Genomic DNA, 17,682 nt, shown 5'->3' on the forward strand with positions numbered 1-17,682 from the left:
CAGATTAATTTTGCATTCTATTACATAAATTCATTTATCCTTATTTTAAAATAAAAAAATATTTTCCCCAAACTCTTTTACATAAAATTAACACTTAGGAAGGTGAACCATATTTATCCTATGGCTCCCAGTAGCTCTGTCAAATATTTAGCTGGACATTCACATTTGACTTTGAATATCAAGGATACAGGAATGGAGAGAACTAATTCTAAAATTGTAGATTAGACCCAAAAAGTATTGGGCTTTGAATGTAGGCCCACACATTTAAAATTTGCCATGTAGAGAATGGAAAACTAGTAAATTTTTTTTAAAGAGGCATTAGACTTATATTTGACCAGACTGTTCCCTCTGCGTATAGTGCCCTCCTCTTCCAAATACCAGCCATCTGTTATGGTCCAGCTCAAATATGACCCCTCACTCAGCTTTCTGTGCTTTCTATATCTGGACTTCCACAGCAATTGATCAGTACTTCCTTGGCATTTGCCACATTTCACTTTTCATTTTAGTCATTTTTATGCTCATGGCTCTATCCCCTGCAGCACCTGACTATGGACTTCCAGGTGGAAACCAGAAATGCCTGTAAAATGAATATATATCAAAAGTCCCCAAATGGAATGATTAATCCAGAAAGGGTAGACTAAAGGCAATGAAATTGGTCAAGTGCGTGTTACAATTATTCAACGATGAGGTTGTGACCACTGAACTAGGAAGCTGTCATTGGTTGTTTAAAATAAAAAGGAATGAGGGGCGCCTGGGTGGCTCAGTGGGTTGAGTGACCCACTTTGGCTCAGGTCATTATCTCACAGCTCGTGAGTTCGAGCCCCGTGTCGGACTCTGTGCTGACAGCTCGGAGCTTGGAGACTGCTTCGGATTCTGTGTCTCCCTCTCTCTGTGCCCCTAACCCCCTTGCATTCTGTCTCTGTCTCTCTCAAAAATAAATAAACATTAAAAAAAATTTTTTTAAATAAAAAGGAATGAATATGGTGACATCTCACAGAGGTGGAATCTAAGCATTTGATGTGCCTAAGGAAGAGAAACACACAGGAAGCTGGAGTGCTGGTAACTGTTAACCAAAGTAGGGAATTTAGGATCCACACCTGGTGTGGAGGGAAGATGAAAAATTTGGATTTCTTGATATCTTGCTGATGGGAAATTATATGAAATTGTCAGCTGGCAAATGGAGCTTCTCAGCACTGGGAAAAGTTATGAATGTAGATAAATTTTAGAGCCATTTGTAGAGAAGCAAGATTGCAACTTACAGCAGTATGTGGATTCCCTGCACAAACCCACTTGGGTAGAGAGAGAGTAACAGAGAAGTGACAGTAAGGAGCATCCATAGTAAAAGAAGGGGAGAGGGGCGCCTGGGTGGCTCAGTCGGTTGAGCGTCCGACTTCGGCTCAGGTCACGATCTCGCGGTCCGTGAGTTCGAGCCCCGAGTCAGGCTCTGTGCTGATGGCTCAGAGCCTGGAGCCTGCTTCCGATTCTGTGTCTCCCTCTCTCTCTGCCCCTCCCCCATTCATGCTCTGTCTCTGTCTGTCTCAAAAATAAATAAACATTAAAAAAGAAAGGGAGAAAGAATGGAAGGGGGGATAGAGAATAGGGAATGAAAGATCCGGAAGTCAGGAAGAGAAGTGGGATGTACTAGAAAGAAAAGAATTCTCAGGAGGAGAAAGCCACATCCTTCAGAGTGAGGAGCTGCTGTGATAGAGCAATTGGGAGACCTTTGGAGCGGTAGGAATAGAAGCGGGATTTCGGGTAGGTGAAGAGAGAGTGCGGGTGGAGACCCCAAGCCTGTGTTTGTAAACGCTCATTTGAGATGTGTTTGCCTCTAGAAGGAGAGAGACTTAGTACAATCTGGTAGCCAGAACTTAAATCATCAAGTGGAAACAAGGTGGCATTGATGCCTCCACAATTTAATTTTCATGCTCCTCCCTTCTTTACTAGGCACCAGGCATTTCATTTTCTGCCCATCCTGGCCTGTCAAATTCACAGCAGTGCCCCAAGATATTGGCTTTTTTAAAACTATTATTTCTGTTCAAAATGTACCTGTCCAGAGTCCTATTCCCTTGGAGTGGCATTTTCTAAGTGGGTTTCACAAATGATAGCTCTTCGAAATGCTATATGAAAAAGGACTCTGTGGTCAGGTAAGTCTGGAAAATGCCTCAGGGAATGTTAACATGTTAGCTCTTCTGGAATCTCTAATGAAAAGAAAGCTTACTGATTTTGTTCAAACTACCAAATATTATTTCTTCGCAGACTCATGTCATTTTTTATTGTTACTGTCAAATAAGTCTTTGTGGTTCCATGGTACCCATATGGGGAGATGTTGTTTAGAGTCTTGGTGGTGGATAATTGATCTGATAAATGCATACATGTTTAATGTTAATGACTGTGAAAAGGTAATTAACTTTCTAGTATTAAATATTCATAATATGCCAGAGAATTCAAAGAGAAATAAAAAAAAAGTTTAGTGTAGGAAGTTCAGGATTATGGATGACGAATGGATGTTGGCTACTCAATGTCTATATCACATTTGGTTTCATAGCTAAATTTTACTTCCTTTTTACTAGGGGTATTACTGTGTTCCGTCTACAAAACTTCAATCAATATTTCATCCAGCCTGAGAAATGGAAAGGTGGAATACAGCACTGTGATGATATCTTGTGCGCTGCATTTTTACCTCCACAAACTCTTGTTACAGGTTAATTGAACCTTCACTTGACAATCGGTGGTTGAAAGTTTGGTTTCTTTTGGCTCAGTCACTTTTAAAAAAGTCTTTTCAGAACTCCAAAATGGACAAATTTCTTGAAGAATTGGCCTTTGCCCTTACAGCTACCCTTGGTCCTTATCTCTAGGGCAATATATTAGTGGCTACGCCTGTCAGCTCTTGAACATCGCTACCTGGCTTTCGATCCTGGTGCTACCACTTACCAATGCATCCTATCGAACACGTTATTTAAACTGTAATCATAGCCTTCTCTGGCTAACAATAATCTATCAATATCTTGGTTTAAAGTGAAGACTGAGTAAGATAATCTGGGTAAGGGCTTAATACAGTGCGTGACACACAGTAAGCTTATCAGTAAATGGTTAGCTTTTATTTTTATTATCCTTTTCCCAGAAACAGCATTAGGGATGATGGGAACGAATCACACTTCTCTGGCACTCAGATATTTCATAATGGGAACATACTAACCCTTTGACACAATTTGGCCTAAGTAATGTTGGTTAAATACCGACCTCACAAAATGTCTACAAATCCAAGCAAGCCCTTAAAAGGTTCCATGGGCATGCTTTGATGTGACAAATGAAAGAGGATCAGAAATCATTGTATCGTTTCTGGCCAAAGAAAACAAGTTATAAAAATAGATTGCACCATGAAATTATAGAGTCCATATTTTGACAACCTAATTTTTTTTAATAGAACCCAAAATGTCATCAATTAAGAGGAATGAAAACTTATAATAAAAAAGCCAGGATGTCTATGACGTGTTACAATATGAGGCTTACAGCTCTGTGTACACTTAAATTTCCACTGTCTTCAGGACTTACCTGATTACTTTCCAGTAGGGCCAACTCTGCAGTTGAATTTGCTTGATAGCTGCTGAAAGTCCATCTCTGCAGGCAGAATGACATACTGAAATGTGATGGAGACAAATAAGCTATAAGGCTGCGTCTTTGTATTGCAAAAGTGTCATAAGAGGCCCTTGTAATTGGTGGGTAGATGATTTCTCCATTCGTTATCATCCCTTCAGTCCTATGTGAAAATGTTTGGTCAAGCACCTTACAACATAAGCCTTTCAAAATCATAGGAGAAGGTGGATAGTCCCCCATACAGCTAATCCATGCAAATCCATCATCCTTGGCCAATATTTGAGTTACACAGGTTACTCCTTCCAGAACAATACAGAGTTTAGTATGTATCACTCTCTTTCTCCAAATCCCAAGAAAGACACCATTTGTACATTGCACTCAAACTTGGCTCTTCTGTTCTCCTCTTCACTTGACATCGACTCTCTGCTCAGTAGGGAGTGCTCCTCACTGAGCCACTAAGAGCAGCAGTCTGGTCATGTATTGCTTCTCCCCAGGACAAGTTTGGTCAGACTGAGTCTCACCATTTGGGCTTTTCTATATTGTCTGCGATGAGCAGTAGGGAAGGATTTTCTATAGGGAAAATTTTAGAATTGGAGAAAGCATTATTAAGTAAAGAATATAGGAGGGAGGGAAGGAAAAGAAAACATGTGAGCGTGTACACACACACACACACACACACACACACACAAGAAAAGGTGAATAGATGCAGGAAACAGAAACTTAGAATGATTTGATTTGCTTCCTTCACTCAATAAAAAAAGCATAATGATTATTAGGAATTGTACTTATAATATGCTAGGCACTATTCTAAGTACTTTCTGTTTTTCACAACAACCCTATGAAATAAATATAATTTTTTTTTTAATTTTAACGTTTATTTATTTTTGAGACAGAGAGAGACGGAGCATGAACAGGGGAGGGGCAGAGAGAGGGAGACACAGAATCCGAAACAGGCTCCAGGCTCCTAGCAGTCAGCACAGAGCCCGACGCGGGGCTCGAACTCACAGACCGTGAGATCATGACCTGAGCCGAAGTCGGATGCTTAACCGACTGAGCCACCCAGGCGCCCCGAAATAAATATAATTTTTAATCTAGTTTTATAGGTGAAGAAATTGTGGCATTAGGTAGAGTTAAATAACTTGCCCACATGTGCACAGCCAGTAGGTGGTAGAATGGGGAATCAAACGCAAGTTGTTTAATTACAAAGCCCTTATTCTGAATGACTGATTACTATAAAATAAAAAGATATGACGGTAATTTCTATCACAGTGAATACACAGGTGTGCTATGAGGATGGTAAGTTCTAAAGTTTAATCAAAGTACTAGTTATTCACTCGTGTTTCCAAAAATACAGAGTACCTACTATGTGCCAGACTTTGCATAAGGTAGTATGATAATGACTTCTCATTGCGGTTGCTCATATTTTCCAACTTTCTGACAATTTACATTCGCCATCCTGGCTCATACAGGAAGCTATGATGGAGAAATTATTCTGTGGAACAACAACACAGAAAACGCTCACTACGTCCTTCACCCTGATTACCAGAGGCTGCTAAAATCAAAATGGGGTGAGTGCAAGTTTGAAACTAAAATAAGGTGGCTGAATCAAACCACAGTAGGCTTGGCTGTTTATGCATGTACCTGATACAGCTTGCTCCTAAATTATAGATGATTGGCTATAAGCACAAGGGATTAGTGATACCGTTGTCTTGTCAAAGTGACTAAAAAGAACCTTGAGATTTCCTTGGCTTAGCAAATTCTCCATGGCGTGCTGTTTCTTGCCTTTATGCCACATCAGCTTTTCTGAATTACTGACAGCAGGGAGCAGGCCTCTCATTTCCATCTAGTTTAGTTTTTGCCAATAAACCTCACCAAATTGCCTTTGAGTGAAACTTGGTACCCCTCAGTAGGAAAATAGGAGCTCGTGTTCACTTGATAGGCTGCTCAGGCTCAGTCTAGAGCTTGTATTAAATATTATGCCACCTGGAAATCTTAAATTATTTCTTGCTTTAGAAACCTGTGAGGAGCATGAGACGGAAGTATATTGTATTTTATGGGAGTTTAGCAGAGCACATGAATATTTTATACTTAAGCAAAATGTCTTGACAATTGCCTTTCACATTTTATTTCAGTTTCCTTAGATACTGAAGATTTTTCCTTAGACTTATTTATTTAGGTAATGAATATGTCATTCCTCACAGCCCGGTGAGGTTCTATTGTCTCAATTGGATAAACTCACAGAGCTGAATTGGACCGTAGGAAAGGACAGGTCATCAGATAAAGCTTTTTGTGTGTGAAAACTGAGGGAGTAATTTGTTAAGAATAAGCCCTTAGGAGATTTAGGGCTTACTTACCTGCAGCCACAAGGCTCTGGCCTGTTTTATGTGCCAAGACCTAAGCACTAGGGTTCATTTGAATCCTCCATGGAGAGGGTGCAGTTCTGCTTTTTCCTCTGCCTGCAGGAGAATGACGTCTTGCTGTTACGGCAAACCTAATTGTGGCTACAATGAAAACCACAGAGAGATAGATAAGAAAAATGGGTAATATCAGACTTCTAAAAGACAGAAGAGGCATTGCGATAGATGTCTTGCTTTGAAATTTTGAAGATATTCCTGTATAGATTTTTCATAACTATGCACACACTGTTCATAGATTCTGAATATTCCCAGTTCTTAATGTGGCCTGGAGATGATGTCACGTGATAATTAAAGGACCACTGGGAATGCCCTCTCCAGGTTAATTCCCTAGCAAACAATACTGCTAAGAATGATCATTTAAATATATTTAAATAGTCATTATAGCTCATGTTCATTACATTATTCGCAAGATTAATATTAATGATTGATAAGCTGAAAATGCTACCATATTAGAATCACATTTGTCTGGAACCCATCAGGATTTCTAAGATGTTAACAGTGACAACGAAATGAAGTCCCTGTTAATTCATACCAAGGGAAAACACATTAAGTGTGTATGTAATATGCAAAACAGAATGGAATCAAATGAGCCTTTCAAGTTGGTGTTGAAGAAGTGAATAGCGGAAGGTTCAATGGATGTTGACTGGAAGCCTTTTGTGAGACTTGATAGACTCACCAGAGACCGTGAGGGAGGCGGGCCTCTTGTTTTGCATAAGCATCTGTTTGAAGAGCAGATTCTCCTCATGAAGACACCTAGCTTTGTATCCATCACAGATACAGAGCCTCAGAAGCTTCTCAGTGCTGGGAGGAGCCACTCTGCCTGCCCCAGTGCAAACCAGGCTACCCTGGGACCCTGCTCCTTTGAGACAAACACCAAATACAATAATGCTGTTGTGAGGCTTTGCATCCTTGAAGCAAGAAAAAACACTGCAGAGACAGGTAAAATATATATTTCGAGTTTGATCGTACATGGATATATTTGTAAACCATTGGAAAAGGGAGCAATGAAGACAGTTTATTCCTATCTAGGTCCCATAGAGCTTGACTTTGGGTAGCTAAGAATCAGTGCTGGGTCATGGGAGGTCACAGGCCACAGCAAACAAGGTCAGGGTTCAGGAGGAAGGATCCAGGGGCAGGAACCAGACTACACCCGACGTGTGATTTATACAGTGCTGTATAGGTCAGGAGCAGAGTGGGAAAACTCTGGCAAACAATTAGATGCGGGTGACAATCAGAATCACTGTTCTAGCCATGGCTTAAAGAAGTCTGGTAGGGTAGAGGGTACAGCAAGAAATATGCTTCAAATATATGAGCCAAGGCTCAGGTCTACATGTGCCAGAAGGATAGAGTCTGAGACTTTGCTGGCACCTAGTATCAAAATGGGCTAGGAGAAAATAGTAGGAATCTTGGAGATTAGGGCAATAGCAGAATTTGAAATAACTGCTGATCCTAGGTCAAGAGAGCTGCTTGCTTTTTTCTTAATTTTGTTTGTTTGTTTGTTTTTTTGGTAATGCTTTGGGTATCATTACCAGTTAGGCCTACTTTCCAGAATAAGTCAGAGTCCTGATTTTTAGGATAGATTCCAGGAGTGCTTAGGATAGAGCTGTTGCTGAGCTGTATGCTAAGACGGTTGCCATCATATCACTTACTGTAATTGTTTGATATTATGTAAATGAAATAACCATTTGCTTAATTTCCACCTTGTTTTCAGTGGCTATGTTAGCATAGTGTTGACACAGCCTGCATCTTCCCCAAATAAAAATCTGCTTTTGAGAATAATGCATCCTTTTTACCTTTTATCTAAAATTTATCTTTTTTCTTAATATTAGGCAAATACATTTAATAATGTTAGGTATCTAGACATATAGATATTATATGTTTGAAAAACTGAACATATCTGAGCTGTGTTTTCCATATTTATTTTCCCATATTCAGTTTGCAACTAGAAAATCTGCACAATTTTCATATAAAAATTTGCACCATTAAAAAAATCAATAAAGGTATATCCTTATAGAATTTTAGAAACCTAGCGGAGTATTCAGGATAGACTTTGAAATGGTTAGATTCTAACACTCTCTATTTTCTAGAACTCACTTATAGTCACAAAATGAACTATTATCCTGAAATTGCTCTCATTTCCTCAACACTAATTCTTCTTAATGTTATCAGTATTCCCAAATTGTTTCCACTGAAGCGGCTACATGCCATTATTTCTACCTTAAACAGATATGATTGTTAATCGGCAGTACATTTGCGAAGTAAATTGAAAGTCATCTACAGATTTATCAAATAATAATAGGAACTTTGCCACAGAAGAATAATTTAGGTAGAGTGCTTCTACAAGGCATATGAAAATAGAAAATGAAAAGGTTAGTTCTAGGCCTATGAACCAAAACAGTATTCCATAAGGGGTTCTAATGAATTCTTGATGAAAAATTAAAAACAAGCTCATAGATAGAATCCTAAGCATGATGCCACATAGAGTAATTAATAACTATGCTGCTCTAACTAAATATATGCATCCAGCTCTGTGCAGGAGGAATTTTCCTTGTTTGGTGTATGTGTCCACTGGGTTATTAAGAAAGATAAGTTTATGTAACTGGAGTATTATAACGTCTTTGTAAATTTATTTGGAGTAACAAATTAAGTCTATCTAGCTTTAAAAACCCAGTTTTATCGAAATAATGAATGGAGGAAAAGGAACTAAATGTAATGGATCATCTTGCCTTTCCTATCTCATTTAATACTCCACCCAAACCAGTAAGGGTACCATAGGATTATGTCCATTTTATATTTGAGAGAGTGAAAGTGCTGGAAATTGGTATCAGGACTGCCTACCTCTCCAACATCCTTATGCTTCCCACAGGGTGAGCCACTGAAGATATTTTTTCTCTGGTGTTTGTTGTCACATTTTCCTAATTAGGTGTTCTCTTATATGTTAGGAGGAGCTAACCTGGTCTCATGTGGAGGTTCTGGCTATGTCAGGTTCTGGGACACATTTAAGAAGCAACTTCTGGCTGAATTTTTGGCTCATGGTGGAGTTGGATCCATTATAATGTCTACTGACAAGTCAAACCAATACCTTGCCACAGGAGATCTGGATGGACAGTTGAAAATCTGGAATATAGAAGTAAATTGAAAGAATTCTCATGCTTATTATTTTCGATTGCCTTTGACAGCAGACAACTACGAGTTCGGTTTTGTCTGTGTCCTGGGTAAGGGAAGACATGATCAGCCTGAGTATTTTAATGGAAACATTTACATGCTTTAAGCAGAGAAATTTCTTCCATGATGTTTGGAGAAAACTAGATTTTTCTCAATATTGAAAATCTTCTGCTAATATGTAGTCAAGTCAGTCACCGAATTCAGAAACGCGGTATTGTCAGGTACTGCAGCATTGTTTGAGCGTAAATAATTAGGATGTACCTTATTTGAAATGAGATTGTAAACCTCATTTAGAAAGAGTACTGGCCCTTCATCCAACATTATTGTCCTCTTGAATTGGTTTGGGAGTTTTCTGTCACTGATAAACTGCTCAATTTTCTAATAACATTATAAAATCGTACAATCGCATAAAATTGTACAATTGTACAATACACATCTATATACACATGATAAAGTTCATCTCTATCAAATAACTGACTTCCCTGTTCACTTTTTCTTCTTGTCATTCTTCCCCTCCCCCTCTTCCTTTCTTTCAACGTCTCGAGTTACGCAAATCGGTTAGAAACTTTTTTTTTGAAACTTAATACCATTTTTCTGAACTCTGTTATCATGAACTATTCTTTTGCATTTGGAGAATAGATTATTATTCCCAAATGTCCTTTTTTTTCATTTCCGTATCAGATGTTTTAAGAAAAAAAGTGTTATGTCACTGGAAGAATTTAATATTTGGACTTTTTAGAATGCTGGCATTTCTTTTTATTCAGGAGTACTGTCTTAATTCCAGTAAGAGCAAAGTCACACAGGCCCCAACTCTGATAAGATCATTCCGACCTCATGAAGCCCGGATAAGTTCCTTAGAGATGTGTAAGCCGGGCGGCCGCCTACTGATTATCTCCTCCTCTGCAGACTGCAGCATTTGTGTGACTGACGTCTTCGGTGCTCCTGTCTGGATCTTTGGTCAGGTAGAAATATTGCTTCTTTGTTATTCTAGTATTTACGTGACATGTAGTATGAAGTTGGGCTGATTTCTATTTGAATCTCATCGGCTGTTAATATTCATTAGCCATGAAAGAACTGACTTCCATTTCTAGAGCTGTAGCTCCAGGCGTCTCTTGTCCTGTTTACCAGTAACCATGACAGTTCCATCAAGTGGAAGACTCTGGAGACATGGAAAGATGGTGGCTGTATACAGCTCAGAATGTTCCAGGATTGCTGAGAAGTTTCTCCTCTAAAATAAATGAAGTTCTTCCATTTCAATGCTTAGTAAAAATACAATGTAGAAAAAATTACCATGTTGTTCTTAAACAGATAGAGGACAATGTCAGTTAATAATCAAGATAATAATGAAATATGGAAAATTTTAGAAAAAAACAAACCTTCCTATTCTATGTCTGATTTACTCCTGTCAAAATAACAATAGCTAACATTTGCTGAGTTTTTCCTATGTGAGTGAGGTCTTGTTCTAGGTCTCCCATGAATTATCTCATGTAATTATAATTGCTCATCCAGTGAGGGAGGAGCTCTCATGATTCCCATTTTACAAATGGGAAAACAGGTACAGAGTTTCAATAAATCTCCTGAGCTCACAGAGGCTAATAAGTAGTAGAGTTTGGCTTTTAACTCAAGCTGGCTCATTTCAGAGCTCATGGTTTTAACCTCTTCCTCCTATGAAACTAAGTTCTCATGTATACCTGCCTATTAAGAGAAATGGAAGTTGGGGGGATGGTAGAAAGGAAATATTAATTGTCTCACATTTCTTTTATCTTTTCCATTTATTTTCATGGGAACTCTGTTCCTGTTTTCTTTGTGATTTGGGGTACAAAATTACAGACCTGTTTTTTTTTTTTTAATTTTTTTAAATGTTTATTTATTTTTGACAGAGAGAGAGAGAGACAGAGAGAGACAGAGCATGAGTGGGGGAGGGGCAGAGAGAGAGAGACACACACACAGACTCCAAAGCAGGCTCCAGGCTCTGAGCTGTCAGCACAGAGCCCAATGCAGGGCTCAAACTCACAGACCGTGAGATCATGACCTGAGCTGAAGTCAGACGCTCAACCAACTGAGCTGCCCAGGCGCCCCAGACCTGTTCAACCAGTACTATTGAAGCATGGTGACGTGAGGTCAGGCTGAAACCTTTATTTCTGTCTGGCTCACTGGCTGGGTTCTATCCTGTAGCCCCCATTGCCACTCATGCCATGAGAACACAGCAACTATCTTCATGCTGGAAGACAAAATATGTTGTTGCTCTGTTTTTGAATCAGTTTGATGATGTCAACCTGTCCCAAAAGAATTTTATCCAACCCTATGGGACACAAAGGGTGATGGTAAATCAGAAAATAATCTGGGATGGTGGGCCCATATTTGGCTGGGTAATATGGGAGCCCCAAGGTAACACTCAAGAGCTGTATAGTGTCTTCTGCCCTGTACCCAAGGCAAGTGCTAGACTTTCCCCAGTCAGGAAAAAGAGCATCTGAGTGGGAACTCAAATGGGTATGTGTGTAGGTGTGTGGTAAGTGAGACAGAGGAGCACAGCTGGCATTCTGAGCACAAAATGAGTTGGAAAGATGCTTCTGTAAGTGAGGAAGTTAATGCAGTGCTGAATTGCTGTATGCCATGCCTCATGGGCTCCGGAGAGATGAGGTAGAGGTTAGAACAACAGGTAAAGAAACAAAGCCTCATCAAGTGGCTGGTACCTGGAGTGTGATTTCTTTAGATGGGGCTGAAGCAAGAAATAGCCCCATTCTAGGTGTGGGTGCCATATTGTGCCCACCAAACAGAATCTGTGGCTAAATTTTATTTTGGTGAAGAAGCATGTGCTAGTAAAATTGTTCACTTTTATGCCTTTGATTTTTGTCCTTAGCTGTTTTATAAAGTCTTTGTATTTTGAAGGATTTTAGCCTCAAAAAGCCCGTGTAAAAATAGTTCGGTATTTTCCTTATGTTCAAGACAGGAAAAAGAGCCACCAGAGCTGGGATAGTCCTAGAAAGTAAAGGCTGGCAGACTTGGGGACAGCTGGATTTCCTGGTCTCTTCTGCTTGAAGGTTTTTTTTTTTTTTTTTTTTGTCATTGTTGTTTTTGTGTTTTATTTTGTTTTGTTTTCCCTTGGGAGCTCACTTTGATCAAGCTGTCTTGAATATAGGTGCCGCTAGTCCCAAGGGGAAAGGGTAGGGTGAGAAGAAAAGAGAGGAGTGGGGGAGGGAAGACAATAAATTAGTTGACACTGGAAAATAGCAGTTTTGAATGTCTTTCTCATGGTGTGTAAGAAGAGGCACTCTTTTGGAGAAAGAACAGAAGGATATGGAAGACAGATGGTAATGCATAGATAAGAAGGAGAAGAGACCCAATTAGTCAACATACTATGATTAGAACAGTTTTTGCTAAACAAACTTGATGTGTACAGTGTCATGACTTTTGCCTTACATTTGAATGTTACATTTGTGTTTCAGTTTAATTAATTCTGGCCTAGCAGTTCTAAAAATAGGAACAAAAACAACAATGTACTTTAATTTCCCGCATTAAGACTTAATTTTCCAGTCACATGCAGTCTGATTAAAATATTTAAAATTTAGTGCCGGGTGATTGAATATATATCATGGATGAAGTTATTATTTTCAGAAGTGTAAATAACTTTTATAACGTACCTATGGATCCGTGGTTGGTTTTCAAGTTCGATTTTGGAAAGTAAAGGTGTGGTATGTCTATTTCTAGCACTGGAAAACGGGGTGGGGATGACATTTTTGTGGAGATACACTCGTCCCAGGTGACTGTCAGATGATTGTATTATCGAAAGAAATTAGGTATCACATGCATGCCTTTGGTGCCCCTCTTTGCACACTAACAACCGTGGTATTGGGCAGAATGTGCTCATTGGCACCTCTCCTCCTGGTCCTGTGGGGGCCAGTGATTTCGGTTGTGCCTATTCACCCAGTGTTTAAAATTTGACTTCATTGCTCATTTTTTTTTTTTAATGTTTATTTATTTTTGAGACAGAGAGAGACAGAGCATGAACAGGGGAGGGGCAGAGAGAGAGGGAGACACAGAATCGGAAGCAGGCTCCAGGCTCCGAGCCATCAGCCCAGAGCCCGACGTGGGGCTCGAACCCACGGACCGCGCGAGATCGTGACCTGAGCTAAAGTCGGACGCTCAACCGACTGAGCCACCCAGGCGCCCCATTGCTCATTTTTTTAAGTTTATTTATTTTGAGAGAGAGAGGGAATGTACATGAATGGGGGAGGGGCAGAGAGAGAGAGTGAAGGACAGAATCCCAGGCATGGGGCTCGATTTCATAAACTTGTGAGATCATGACCTGAGCTGCAATTAAGAGTCGGATGCTTAACCAACTGAGGCCCCCGGATGCCCAACTTGGTTGCTCGTATTTAAACAATTAAAAATTTCATACCAGATCCAGATTTCTTGCTTCTCTTGAAAAAGAACATGTCAGTCCCTGAGAGTAACTCTAAAATGGGTTCTCTCTAATTCACTGTCGTCCCACTTTTCCCATTGATGATGAGCACTGGGGCTGAACTTCATTTGCTACTTATCACCTTATATGAGGTTTGATTCATTCATTGGCATTATCTTCCCGGCCCCTGTAGCCATTTTACTATGCAATATCTGCTGACAAGTTATCAGTTTATAGGCCACACAGATATCCTGGGGATGCCTAATTCCCTCATATCACACATATCATGCATTCCCGTGTATATAATAGGAATTGACACAAGACAAGGAAATTGATTCTGTTTTTCAAATATAAAATAGAATGTCAATGAGAGCTTCTGCTAGGTGGAAACGTATTAAGACTTATAGCCAAATTTCGTGAAAACTAGCATGTAACATATTTTCTGGAAGGAAATGCTCAATAATTTGGTTTTTGAGATATTTTTAGGAAGATGCAAAGAAAACAGTTGTATGAAAAATTAACTGGTAATTTTTTGGTAGAAGTTTTGTTTTTCTTTTTGGTAAGCATACATCTTGCTATTCAAGAATGTAAAGTGGGAATTTCAGTTTTTTTGTAGTTCATTATCTTTTCAGAGAATGTTTGTTTCTTACAACTTAGTCCTGTCTACATTTATTAAGGTTACGTGTAACAAATATCATATGATTTCACTCATATGTGGAATTTAAGAAATAAAACATGAACATAGGAGAAGGGAAGGAAAAATAAGATAAAAACAGAGAGGAAGGCAAACCATAAGAGACTTAAAACAGAGAACAAACTGAGGGTTGTTGGAGAGGTATTGGGTTGGGGGATGGGCTAACTGGGTGACGGGCATTAAGGAGGGCACTTGTTGGGATGAGCACTGGGTATTATATGCAGGAGATGAATCACTGGGTTCTACTCCTGAAACCAATACTACATTGTATGTTAACTAGCTTGAATTTAAATAAATAAATTTAAAAAATAAAGTTACATATATATGCCTCATCTCCCTTATAAAACTGTAATGACTTTGAAAAACCACGCTTCATTATTTTTTTGTGTGTGTACCCAGGACTTCAGTTAATAAGTGTAGCACATAAATGTTCAAGAAAAATAAATGTCATAAAAATAAAATAATGGTCTGTTTTTTCAGGAAAAGCACTGGCAAATTGAAAACAGTTTTTCCCTTCCTAAAAGGGATACTAATGTAATGAAAAGTGAGAGTCAAGAAGAAAGCATAAGAGAAATTCCTTTACTTTCTAAGGAAGAATCATGTTTAGACCTACCAGAACGTTCTCTACTTGACAAGAAAAACAAAGATGACTCCACATACAAGTAAGTAATTTTAAGTGTCACCTGGATGCCAACTGGAGTCTAGATAAGACCTAAGTAAGATTGACCCAAACTTCCTTCTGTTCTACATGGAATATCCAATGACTGCTTCAAGGATGTGTGTGGTGGGGGGAGAATTTATATTTTCAGGATTATAGCTGGTTTGATTTCTTGTCTCCATTTCTATTCAGGATCTTCTAGTCTTCTGTTTCTGCTCCATCATCAATCTAATTGTGGAAATTAGCCCTTTTCCCCAAAAATGATACACTGTATGTGTGTATGTATGTACGTATCTATCTCAAAATGTATGTCAGATTTGCTTCTGGTTTTGGTAACATGTACAGGGGTTTATATGACAGAGGTTCGAAGAGCTTACCTTTGAGTCTTAGATATGACTCTCCTTTTAACTCTTGCCTTTTCTTCATTTGTTCAGCCTTTTCTTCTCTTCACCCCGCTCTGCTAGATCCCATTCTTACACATTCCTCTTACTCTCTAATGCCAGGGAGTTTTACTGATTTCTTTTGTCTCCTACACTGTTGCTAACCCATGCCTTCATAATTCCATCTTTCAGACTCAAAAACTATTGTTTTCGAAAGGCTGATTTTATTCATTGTATTTTCTTTGATACAGATGAAAGCAAAATTTTTACCATGTGCATATTACCTTTGGGGGGTTTATAAAAAAACTGCACAGAAAGTATAGAAAGTACATTCTCTACTCCCATCCCACATTAGTGTGGTTTATCTGTTACAACTTAGGCACCAATATTGATACTTTATGATTAGTAAAGTACATAGTTTGCATTAAAGAGTTTGGGTGGGAGGTTCTTTAACGACTATTCTCAGGTACCTCTGCATTGCCTATTTCCAAATCAGCGCGTTCTCTGGCCAATCTCTTATGGCCTAGCCCCACTAACCAGGGTTACTTTCGGTAATACATATCCAGTGTTTTTCTGTTACAGTCTCTCACAATGGCAGGCCTCCCCACTTGCCCCACTTCTCCCGAGTCAACTTGAGCTTGGCCCATAGGAAGCTCACACCTTGTTGCCACACCCACGGCTCCCCGGCTGCCCCTTCTTTCCTTGTTCACATGGGTTGCTTCAGCCGCAGCTTTTTGCCTGTAGACTTTGCAGGTATTAATGAGCCACTGATCCATTCCGTCTCTCTAATGGTTACCCCAGAGGGCATACACTAGACTTTTTGACTGGTCCATGGGAGGTGAAATTGGAACTGAAGGGGAAGCTTCCCTCCTGCCCCAGGGGAGCTGGACTCAGTGCAGCTCCTCTCTTTACGGCATCTTTGGTCTATTTATATCCTAGAGTGGTGGCTGGCCTGGGTATCAGCAGGTTGGTTTCAGAGCTATCTCCTGGTTCTGCCCCAGGAATCTATCACCTCACTCTGGAAGATGAGAATACTTTTTGCCTCTTAACTAATTAATTATTTTGCTTTCAGACTTTTTGGACCTCGGTGGACAGGGAGAGAGAAGGGGGAAAAATCCCCTTAAACATCCTGTTACACTAAATTACACTTTGGTATTTGTTCTTCCATTTCCTTGAATTATGGTTTGCTGAAATGTCAAGTGGCATTTTACTTTCAGGCAGAAGGATCTTTTCAATTTAGAAATATAGCATGACCAATCCTGTACAATAATAGAATGCTGGAAATAGAAAGATTTTAGACACGATAAAAATGCCCTCACCCAGCCACCCAACACAATTTTACAGATAAGGAAATAAAGTTACCCCAGGGTAACACAGATAGATCATTGTTTCTCTTCCTGTCACACTCCTAGCAGAGTGAAGGCAACTGTTAGAACACATTCTTTTTTAAGAGTATTTCAGCTAATATTCGGATTTTCCATTCCTATTGACACACTCAATTCTTCTTTTTTCCTTAATTCAAGTTTTCCTTAGAAGTTGTCAGCAGTAAAAAGCAGAGCTACCTCTATTCTACTTCATCTTTTCAAATGACAGTATGTAAAAAATACCCGTGATTTTTAAAATTTCTGCTCTAAGTCAGATGACTTGATTCAAACAAGTTTAAGACTTTATTGTAAGGAGATAGTACAGAATAAAGTCATTTTGGAGCTCTTGAACTAATTGAAAGAAAAGGGCTAAAAACATATCCTCAGAATTGGCAGGTGTCCTTCACTTCTCCCAAGAGCACAACCAGGGATCCTCCATGGAAAACATACAAGTGCAATGTAATTGGCAAGTGGAAAATGTCTTCATTCCTCAAAAGATTAGTAAATACAAGGAGGGAATCATGCCAGTTCTTATCCATATGCAAAACTATTTTTTTTAAAATATGTGAGAGAATTTACGAGAACTAAGGAGAGAAAGAGCACATCCAGTGAGTCCGTAGGCAGGTGGGGGTATGTTCAGATGGAGGGGAAACGGTAAGAAAAATGGAGATGCGAAAAGGAAAAGCCAATAGAAAATGGGAGAAGCAGGAAAAATAAAGGGAAACATCAGATGCTTTAAAGCTACATTCTCAGCTTAACTCTTAAGATCCTGTCTCCAGGAGAAAAATCTTAGCATATATTATCTTCTGGTTTATGCATAAATAACAGATTTCCATAACACTTAAGGTATTGTATAATATTATGTGTGAGAAGTAGGTAGGTGGTAAAATGTCATTTTCAATTTAAGTCCTGGGGAGATAAAGATGAATATAGAATTTAAGAGACTAATAGAAATTCCTAATGTTAACAGTTAATGCAGAGAAATGGAATTTTTCTTTCCTTAGATTC

At 39.1% G+C, this 17,682-nt stretch overlaps 1 protein-coding gene across 1 annotated transcript in view; it reads left to right on the forward strand.

Moving 5' to 3' along the window:
• The window catches only part of WDR49 (WD repeat domain 49), a 139,009-nt gene that overhangs the window by 92,916 nt on the left and 28,411 nt on the right, over positions 1–17,682 (forward strand). The window contains exons 12-17 of the mRNA XM_042956900.1: positions 2,571–2,701; positions 5,064–5,162; positions 6,786–6,950; positions 8,954–9,141; positions 9,941–10,138; positions 14,753–14,934. Of these exons, the coding sequence (XP_042812834.1) occupies positions 2,571–2,701; positions 5,064–5,162; positions 6,786–6,950; positions 8,954–9,141; positions 9,941–10,138; positions 14,753–14,934 (963 nt within the window). The remainder of the gene's footprint in view (positions 1–2,570; positions 2,702–5,063; positions 5,163–6,785; positions 6,951–8,953; positions 9,142–9,940; positions 10,139–14,752; positions 14,935–17,682) is intronic.

Source organism: Panthera tigris, chromosome C2, assembly GCF_018350195.1.
Source record: "Panthera tigris isolate Pti1 chromosome C2, P.tigris_Pti1_mat1.1, whole genome shotgun sequence".
Lineage (NCBI taxonomy): Eukaryota > Metazoa > Chordata > Mammalia > Carnivora > Felidae > Panthera > Panthera tigris.